The sequence below is a fragment of the Stegastes partitus genome, unplaced genomic scaffold (assembly GCF_000690725.1).
Source record: "Stegastes partitus isolate 25-593 unplaced genomic scaffold, Stegastes_partitus-1.0.2 Scaffold391, whole genome shotgun sequence".
In the NCBI taxonomy this organism is placed as follows: Eukaryota; Metazoa; Chordata; class Actinopteri; family Pomacentridae; genus Stegastes; species Stegastes partitus.
In genome coordinates, this window is record NW_007578122.1 from 7,250 (window position 1) to 17,666 (window position 10,417).

The following is a 10,417-nucleotide window of genomic DNA, read 5'->3' on the forward strand; positions in this document are numbered from 1 at the left end:
TTTTTTTATGTTTCTAACAAAAAAAAAACTCTTCACGCGGTCCAAACGGGCTTCATATAATAAGTGTCTGAACCCAGAACCCTCCCCCCGTGTTCTGGAGTCACACCAGCCTTATTATTTCCAGTCTTTTCCTTAATTTCCTCTCAAACACAAAGCCTTTCTTGTTCCATATCTGCACTGTGCCATTCTCCGGGATTTAACAAAAAGAAATCAGCAGAAGACCGGAGCTCGCTCTCCATCAGCGCGTCGTCCACCAGAGCCAGAGAAAATATGCAGGAAGTAAACAATGGAAATATTAATGAGCGCCGAGGCTACAAAGGAGAAGCCATTGATCAGCTCGTGGCCGTGAACCAGCCGCCGATCTGCCTGCTCGTGTTTTCACTTATCCTGCTCGCTCTTTATGGGAGTTTTTTTGGTCTTTTTGCATTTTGACTTTCCTTCTTGTTCCAAATACTGGCGATAAAATGGAATCAGGTGGTTTTAAGATAGCGTACGGTAGAAAAAGACCTCCATCACCAGGTGTCCTCTCGTCTGTCGTGTCTGCAAATGGGATTCCAGCGGACTGTCATTTCCTTGGCTGACCAAACGACATAGTTGGAAAGCTAAAGCGCTAAAATGCCCAAAATCTGCTGTTTCAGAACCAGATGAACTCCACCAGCAGTTCCCTGATTAACTCCAACGACGCTGAACGATGGCGGTTCAGCAACAGAATCAAACAGAAGCTTGTGAACACGTTAAACACTCAGTCTTCTCTCACGATTTCTAATTAATCTCATTAGCGGATGCGTCCCTGTTGATTGGCTTCGGCCGCTCCGTACTTTTCCGACCGAGCAGGAAGCAGACCTTCGATTTGTTTCCTTAAAGTTTCTATAAACTGTTGAAATCGTTCTTTTAAAACATGCAAAGGCTTCAAAATGTTGCTGGTTTATTTGGACTCGAGGGCCTGAAGAGGAAACCAGGTGCGACACAGCGCCGGCGTGGCGCAGCAGAGGCCTGGAGCTCTGCAGACGCTCCAGTGTTTCAGGCCGCCTCGCCTCCCCGTTACTCGGCCACCTTCTCAGACATTAAAATATACAAAGACGTGCAGCGAGTCCACTCGGTAACACGCGTACACAAACAGTCTGTTTCCTTTCCCTTCGTAATGCAGCCTCGTGCAGAAAGACAGAAAACATTTCTGCAGACGTAACGTACACAAACGCTCACAAACCTCCTCTGTTCCCGCCAAGAACAGCCGCTGCTCGGTCGGATTTTTCTTTCCGACGCTAGTTTGGAATCACGCGTACTGTAGGCGGAAAAACACGAGTTCAGGTGAAAGACCTGCTGAAGGCCAGAGTGCTGCTCAGGTTCAGGTTAGTTCTAATCATTCAACCTGCTAATGTAAGAAAATGCATCTGGTGGTCACTGAACACACACATTTTCTCATTTCTCCTCCTTTTTTTTTTTTTTTTTTTACGTCTTACCTCCTGACAGCATCAGAGACTTTATTCTAAACAACGGCTTCAACATGATCCTCTGTTTTACAAAATTAAGCTTCTTGATTACCTATAAATATTAATTTAGTAGATACAGGTTGTTGTTTTTTTTTTATTCCTTTTTTTTATTTAAGCAGATTGAGCAAATGTCCATTTAAGATCAGCACACTGTAAAAAGAATTACATTAAATTAAATTAAATTAAATTATATTTGTGAGTTTACAGTAAAATTGTGAATGTAATTTAGCAAATTTTATTTTAAAAATGTTCTGTTTTCTTTGAACTATTGTTATTCACAGTGACAGTTTTTTAAAAATATATATATTAGACATGTAATTCACAATGTATATTTGTAACTGAATTCATATTTTATTCCAAAATACTAAAAAAAAAGAAAAAAAGCTGTAAAACAAAAAAAAGGGTGAAAAATGTACAATTATTTTTGTATGTGATGTAATCTTGTGTCTAATCTGTTATTATTATCAAATGTTTGTATTTTATCAGATGCAAAAAAGAACAAATAAACAAACAAAACATTTAGAGAATTATATTTGCACCAATTCACAGTTTGACTTCTCGTATTAACCTGCATGTCTCTGGACTGCAGGAGGAAACTGTGTGAACGTGGAAACTCCACATCGCGCTGACCGCTGAGTCGTCTCGTTTGTGGATTCAAGCCAAAGTAAAGAGAATTTAAAGCTGCTCGTATTAACAGAGGGAGAGTGAAGAAAGGCAACATCGACACAGGAAGAAAATGAAAATGGATCCACAGGAGAAGTCCAGCCAGTAATCTGGGGGCCGAGACGTCTTAGAAACGTGAGCTCTGACTGAGATGACGTGTAGCGTTCATGTTCCTGTGTGAACCGCCGACGTCTCCGTCTGTACGACGTTAATACAACACAGGAGGAAAGTCTGGGAGAGCTGACTTCAGCAGGCATTAAATAAATAAAAATCTACAAAGACACGGCAGCTGGGGAACCAAAAACTACTGGAAAATAAAAAAATATATATGTAATTTTCCACTATTAAAATGTAGTTGGTAGCCTTAATTCCACATATTGTTCTTTATTTTATAAAATTAATATTTAACAAAGGATATTTTCATGTGTAAAAACAATAAATGACCTATAAATGTGGCTGAATAATGTAATATTTTAAAAATATTTAGACTAAATACTGCATTTATTAGTTTGGTTTTATTATATAATTTTATGTTTAAAAAATAGTAAAAAAAAAAAAGTTAAAATAAAAATACAAAAAAATATTATTATGTCAATATTAGATCACATCAAGTGTCTTTTTTTTAAACAAATAAATCTTTAAAAAAAAAGTATGTACACCTAGAAATTATTTATCCTTGAAAAAAACTAAAACCATCTTCAGTAAAAAATGTATTTTTGAATATAATGACAATAATAACCTGGTAATTTAAGATCATATCCAGTATAACATGAGTTTTTAACACATAATATTAAAGAAAAATCTATTTTTTTATGGTTTTTGATCTCTCTTGCTAATATTTTTGTGATTTTCAAAAATGTGGAAAAATTTCCCTAAAATTACAGATTTTTTGTAATTTTTATTTTTTACAGTGTTCATACGTTCATTAGACATTAAAAACAAACAAACGTGGTTTAAAAAAAAAAAAGAAAGAAAAAAAAAGATTTTACTTGATAAATATTTGAAGAAGAAGCAAAATCTCGGTTCTGATCGTGACGTTAATCCCAGACGGTGCGGTTCAGTCGATGTCTGACTGACCTCCTCTTTAGCTCTTTGTGTTAACTTTGCTTCTCCTCATTGTCGTCTCCTCTAATTGCTCTGATTCTCTCCCACAAAACAAATTTCTGCAAGTCAGGTGAAACTGGAAACTACAAGCTGCCGACAGGTGTGAACGGCGGCGGTTGATTTAAATGTTTTGCTTCTCGCCTCCACCCGTGAGCAGGATGGGCGGCCGATGGATGGAGGCTCATGTAAACCGCCTCCCCTGCTGCCCTCGTGCACGTCCACGAAAACTAATTTTGCCGTTTGGAGGAGCCGGGAGCGCGGCGGACCACACCTCGCGCTGAGGGCTCCTGTTTCCGTCTGAAAGGTGAGCCGGTTCTGTCGTCCGGTTAGTCCCTGCCTGGAGCTACAGCGAGACCAAAGCCGGATGCTCAGGAGGAATTCCCAGGTTGCTGTTTTCACATCCAGGATACTCACACCGGCTCGTCTGGACTCGCGCTGCAGGCTGTGAGCTGTGATACAGCGACTGTTGGAGCCTGCGGCACCAAACCAGGAAGTGTCGGTTTGATCCTACAGACTGCACATTTCCTGTTTCCCCTCTCTGAGCTCTAACTACGACTCTCTTCCATTTCCTTCTGCCCTCATGTCTAACCTCTGATCTCAGGTCAGTGCTGACAGGACTCTCTTACCTCTCCTCTATGCGAACCCAGAGGTCGTTGAAATGCCGGTGCCGCTGTTTCTTCTGCTTGTTCCTCCTCTTCTTCTTCAGCATTTTCCTCTCGGCCTTCTCCAGCAGCTCCAGGCTGTCCGGCGGCAGAAGCATGTGGGGCAGCAGGTCGTCGTCCTCCAGAGGACGGCCCTGGTCCTCCTCCTTGTGGGGGAGCTCGTGGAGGAACGGCTCCAGCAGGGGGGACTCGTCGAGGTGGTGGTCTGACTCTGGCGAGGCCGGTCTGGACGACGCCCTCCTGGAGGAGAATCGTGACAGGATGGTGAGATGCTTATGAAGGAAAGAGGCAAATGATGTGTTATCGTTTGTGTCTAACCCACAGTTAAAAGTGGAAAAGCAAAAGAATAAAAGTCACAATTTTGATGCCGTCACTAAAACATTCACACGTTTTCCTGCTCTGACGCTCCTGGACTGTCACAGCAGCCTCAACAGTAGCTGCTGAGCTGTTTTTTGTCGTTGTCAGTTTGCAAACTCCAGATCGGTCGGCAGAGATGGGTTTGGAAACCGAACCAGGCCGAGATCGTCTCCCTCCTGAGAGGACGCACAGCGAAAGAAGTCCTCTAGGTTTTAAGACACAAATCGTCTGCGAGCGTTGGACCCAGAGGCACGATTAAAGCCGGAGTAGACAGTGAAAATTCAGCATATTGTGATTAAAATAGTCTGACAAGAAAGGAGACGTCTGCACCTCCTTCAGCCAATCACAGGGCTGTTTATCCAGATCAATTAGGAACGTATAATTAGCTATAAGGTGGACTGGGACAAACAGAGGATTCCCACTCAGGAGAGCAGCATTAATACCAAAAAACTACTGTTAAATCATTTAAATCGTAATTTTCCATAATTAAAATACAGTTTGCAGCCTTAACCTCACACAACATGTATTTTATTTTAACTTTTTGGCCTCATAATCTTCATTTTGCATGTGTCAAAACCATGAAATTATCTATAAACAGGGTTGAAGCAATATTATGAAGCAAATAATCAGGCTTAATGCGGCAGGAAGGGGTTCTTATTGTTGGGTTTTGTTGTCTAATTGTATGAAAAACAGGTAAAAAGGTAAAGATACGAGTGATTGCTGACATTTGGCTCGACTAGTAGCTGCACAAAGAGACCGTTTTTGTTCAGTTTAGTTTTTAATCCAATTTTTAAAGCAAACTGGAAGCGTTTTCTGTGGATGTTTGGATATATTTTGGCTTCTTTTTCTCTGATTCCATCGTAACCGTGACTCCACCCGGACTATAAATCCTCAATAAAATTCCAACAACCGGTGACTGACAGAGTTTGTGGTAAATATTTCGTCCTGAACGTGACCCGATGGAAGCACATGAGCCGCTGAGGTTCATCCAAACATGACGGAGTGAAGTTTAAGGACAGGGAGGGAAGGAAGGGAGGACACCGAGGAAGAATTCATGCAATGTAAGGACAGGATGCTCCAAGAAGCAACAGACGGCCGAATGGAGAACATATCCGAGGTTCTCTGGAAAAACAAATTAAAGCTTTGGAACGGGAAGTAAAACCCAAAAAGATTCTGATTGGAAACACTGATGAGCTGCTGGTCGCCTCTGATGACTAACAATCCCCATACATGCACATACGGTAACGCGCCCTCAAGCCGGCACGACGAGTCGGGATGAGAAGGTTCAGTTCGTACAGTCGTGCATTCACTCAGGTACGAGCGGCTCAGACAATCCCGCATCGAACTCGGTGCCTTTTGTGTGCGAAAGTAGATTTGCTCATTCAGTGGCTCTCGCACAGGAACAAGAGCACAGATCTCAAACCGAGATAGCCACCCGCGGCGCGCCATGCTAGACTGCACTACATGCTTCACAGCGGGAGGTATGAGCCCTGCTTAAGTTGGCCTTTTCAACACCGCTTCATAGGTGGCCGCCGGGGAATTCGTCAGATTCATGAGCGCTAACGTCTGAGAAGGTTAAAGGAGCCGACGTGCAAAGAAAACACAGGATTTAGGAAAACAAGTTCTGCAGACCTTTAATAAACAGAAAGAAGGAAAACGAGTGCAGTTGAAATTAATAGATGAATAAAAAGCTTGAGGATGAACTGCGATGCTTTCTGTGAGGTTTGCATCCAGCCCGTGTCGCCGGATGAAGCGTGTTTGTGTGTTTAAGGGGCTTTTAGCGGCGAGTTTACCTGTTTATGGGCTGCCCGGCGGGGGTGTGCTCCACCTCGTATCCCTGGCGACGCAGCACATCAATGACCGTATTGTTGCCAAGAAAGTGACCTGCGAGCGAGAAAGAAAAAAAGAAAAGAAAAAGAAAGAAAGAAAAGAAAGGAAAGCGATGACTCTCACTTCTGAAAGCTAATGGAAACAAGACATTTAATATCCCGGCGCTCTCTTCAGAAGATTACAGGAAAAATCGGGTCCTGTGAGAGCGAGCAGGAATGCAGCAGCAGCTCACGATGACAAACACACACACGCTGAACATCGGTTCACAATGTTCACGTCAGTTTACTGTGTTATGTTAGAAATGCAGGAGAAGACTGGAGGTTGTTGTACGAATGTTAGTGGGAGTTTTTATGATGATTTGATTTCTTTTTTCTGGGAGGAAAACCTGCACAAGAAGAGCGAAGATACAGATGTTGGAAGGGACAGAAATACAGTCATGACTCGATAATCCGACACTAGATGTAAAACCTTCTTCTATGTCGGATTGTCAAGACGGAGGTCCAGATACGAGGAGGGCTTGATGCTGGAAGGCTCATTAGTTGTTAATTATTGTTCTAGTAACTGGTAGGGCTGATCCCAACAGCACTTTCTGCTCTCTGGATATTAATGATGAATATTTCACCCCGGGGCAGCGCTCTGACGGGGTGGAAGTGTCCAGAACACACAGGCAGTACTTGGCTGCTGATGCTAGTTTAGTTAGCGCTCACACTTCTGTTTCCTCCATCGGTGGCGGCGGGGGAGTGGCAGATACGCTCCACCGTTACCATCCATGTTTACTTCCATAAACACTGAGCACGCTCGCTGCGTGTGACGTCGTCGTGTCCTCTTCTGCGCATGCGGGACACTTTTGGGTCGTATGAAGTTCACACAGCAGATCACATACAAGTCGCATTGAACTGGAAACGTGAAGGAAGTCACAAAGAAATCCTCATTGAGCATCAAGTCCTGCAGTGTGAACGTAGCCAATCTGTGGGATTGTTCAGTCAGATAATACGCCGTCATCCTGATTGGTGACATTAAATGTCATGTCGGAGTCAGAATCCAAGGCTGTCGCTATGTTAAGGCTGTTTTTATGGGTTCTGTTGGTTTTTCCGGATAGCAAGGTTTAGGATTGTTATGGGTCGATTATCGACTGTAGATAAAACGATGAAGGAATAGTTGGAAATTATGCTCGTTGACTTTCACAGCAAAAGTTGAAGAGACGTCCAAAACAGAAAAACCTCCAGAAAACCCACTTCTCCATCGTCTACCTGAGACAGCATCAAACTTAAGTTAAAACTATTATCTCAAGCAAACAACAAAAAAAATCTACAAAAATGGAGTGATCTGTTTTCACAAATTCACTCTTCAATCATTGTTATTGTCGCATTCTTATCATCAGACGTTTCACTTCTGCTGCGTCATCATTTCTTCTTCACATCTCACTTCCTCTCTCCTCCATTTTCCTCCTTCCTTATCTCTAGCTTCCCCTCTTCTCCCCTTCTTCTTTCTTCCTTCCTCCTCCCCTCTCCTCTCGCTGTGACCCTCTCAGCTAGGTGAAGTGGGGGCATTGAGGCTTCAGGTTGCCATGTCAAGAGGTCTCCATTCTTCCTCTGGCTCCGACAAAGGGGAGCAGGGGCCCATTGTTTGGGGCTGCTCAGCCGTGGCACCACAGAGCTGTGTCAACAATGAGCCCCGGCACTTTAATCTGGCCCAGAGCCACCGGTGGAGAGAGGTTCGCCTCGGCGCACCGAGGCCGCCACCGCCACCGCCACCACGCTGGCCCACGGCTCGGAGCTCGGCGCTGAACAATGTCACCATGTGCAACGGGGGAACAGTGCAGCACCAGATCTGCCAGAGTTTTTAGTCTAAGTTTGATGGAAAGATTCTCCTGTAACGCTTTGATTCTCCAGCTGTAGCTCAGACGTTGTGTTTCTGGTGAATCACAAAACATCGATTATTCTCCATAGCTGCCTGCAAAAGACGCATTTTTACTCCTCACCAACACAGGTTGTTCAGCTGAAACAACCAGAAGCCTCTGAAAGCGTCTGAAAGCAGAACGAAGCAGGAAGACGGAGTTTTCCCAGTTTGGAAACAACTCAGAGTGATTTATGCAAGTTTACATCAGGGGATTAAGGTGGGACAAATGGAGCTGTTCGGCACAATGTGGGTCCGCGGAGAGGTGGGCGGACTTCAGAACTTCAAAGGGACACACACACACACACACACACACCAACACACACACACACAAATACGCACACAAATGCTAAGGAGGTAAGCCATCAATTCTGACACGTCCCCAAAGGCCACGTTTGTGTTTGGTGGGGGGGTGAAAACAGCATTTCATTTAATTCTTGGGGCTAAAAACTAATTCTTATTTTCAAATTTTATGAAACAAGACAAAAATCTTTGCAAAAAATAACAAATATGAGCTAAAAAGTGACACATCTGTGCTTTAAGTAACACTTTTATGGCTAAAGTTGTCACACAAATATGCAAATTCGACTTCAAAGTGCCTCATATTCTTTCCACCTTGGTGCAAAACAATATCAGAGGAAAGCATATTGTTGGTACTAGTTGCTCAGTATGCAAGCATTTCATATGAAGACCATTTTTTATAAGCAGCCCTCCAGCTTAACAACAACATGTTTCATGCACAAAAAAAAGGAAAAGCCGACGGCCTGCCGAAGTCATGGAATTAAAAACAAAAACAAAACGTAGACATTTCTGATTAAAAATGATTGATGCTCCGGAAAGTAAGGACAGAAAATGATGCTGCAGACGTTTTTTCTCCTGAAATTAGCCCCGTGCGTGATGTAGCCTTTGGCAGCTGACGGGAACCTTAAGGCTTAAATTTGCCGTGTGATTTGTGGCGACCGCCTCCCGGTCGTCCCGCTAATAACCGGTACCGAGCGAACTTTCTGTCCGAGAGAAAGAAAACTTTACAGGAGCCGCACGCTGATGTCATGTGTGATGCGCCGCTACAATAACTCACATTAATTATCATAATAATATAATAGCAGCGTTTTTCTTCCCTCGTTGTCTACCCGGTTTGGAAAAGCTTCACCGTGGTAATCATGGCATCGCGAGGTATTTGAATCCCTTTTTGGCCAACGCTGGACAGACCTGATGGAGTTCTGATGCGTTTCCAAGTCAGTGCAGCCAAATTCCAAAACGAGGAAACGAAACACTGAGAAGACGCGACGATTAGAAAACTCCCATGAACCCGTTGGTCCGAGCATCGATTGGTAGGTCGGAGGGGACTTTTTAAGAGTCACGCTGCGTCCATATTTACGACTTCGGTGATTCTTATGACAAAGAAAACTCACAGGGTGATTCTGTGGAGCTGGCGTGAACATTATAGGATCCTTCTGTCCTGAAGATCGTACCAAGCTGGTCTCACAGATGTTCTCGGCTTTGTTGACTCACAGAATCAGATTTTCTTGTTACGGGTTGTCTCCAAGCGAATTAAAATGTCTTCGTACTCTATAAAGAAAGTTTTGTTTTGTAAAAAGATTTCTATTTTTGCAGCCATTAATTGGAACTATCCTGATCTGGAGGTCACAACAGTTTTTTGGGTTTTTTATGTCTTAATCCGTCACTTCAGTGCTGCCTTACAAGCAGCAGCAGTCACATTTATTTATAGGTTCCCACCAGAACCAGACGTGCAGCCCATGTTGCAGCCCGTGTTGCAGCCCGTGTTGCAGCCCATTTTGCAGCCCGTGTTGCGGCCCGTGTTGCAGCCCGGCCCACGGCTCCAGAAGCACACGTCTGGAGTAACATGTGTGACATCTGACATGTATTTCCACAGATTATTTATTTAGGCCAATTTCATACATTTAAAATCTACCAAATGGGCCAAAATATGTCCGCCGGAGCACAATATGTTCCCTGTGTGTCTTTTTTAGTAGCAGAGAGGGGAGATGGCAAAGATAAAGACCTGAAAGCTCTCATTCACGGCTAACTCCTTACATGCAGCGACGTTCGTATGTGAATGAGCCACTGAGTCGGAGGGTCGCAGATTAGCTCATGTCATGGTTATAAAAACCTTCTGTTTCAATATGTTTAGGCCCAGTTTTCTGTAATGTGACAGCTGTGGTAACGGGCCACGCCCATGTCCAACAACGAACGTAGTACAACACAAGAATCCTGGTTAATGGGGGACATACTACAAACTCCAATTTATCTCTACTAAGTTTAGGCCACTACAGGAAACAAACAATGCTGCTTCCTGTTTCTTCAAGGCCACCCCCCCCGCTCTAAAAGCCCACAGTCTTCTGATTGGCCCACTTCAGGAAGCCTGCCGAGTGTCAGCATCCAGTGCTCGTTCTC

The 10,417-nt window shown here is 43.7% G+C and overlaps 1 protein-coding gene across 1 annotated transcript in view; it reads right to left on the reverse strand.

Moving 5' to 3' along the window:
* trabd2a (TraB domain containing 2A) overlaps positions 1–10,417 on the reverse strand; it is a 60,373-nt gene that overhangs the window by 762 nt on the left and 49,194 nt on the right. The window contains exons 5-6 of the mRNA XM_008285226.1: positions 6,070–6,160; positions 3,884–4,159 (exon numbers count right to left, since the gene is read on the reverse strand). Coding sequence (XP_008283448.1) covers positions 3,884–4,159; positions 6,070–6,160 — 367 coding nt within the window. The remainder of the gene's footprint in view (positions 1–3,883; positions 4,160–6,069; positions 6,161–10,417) is intronic.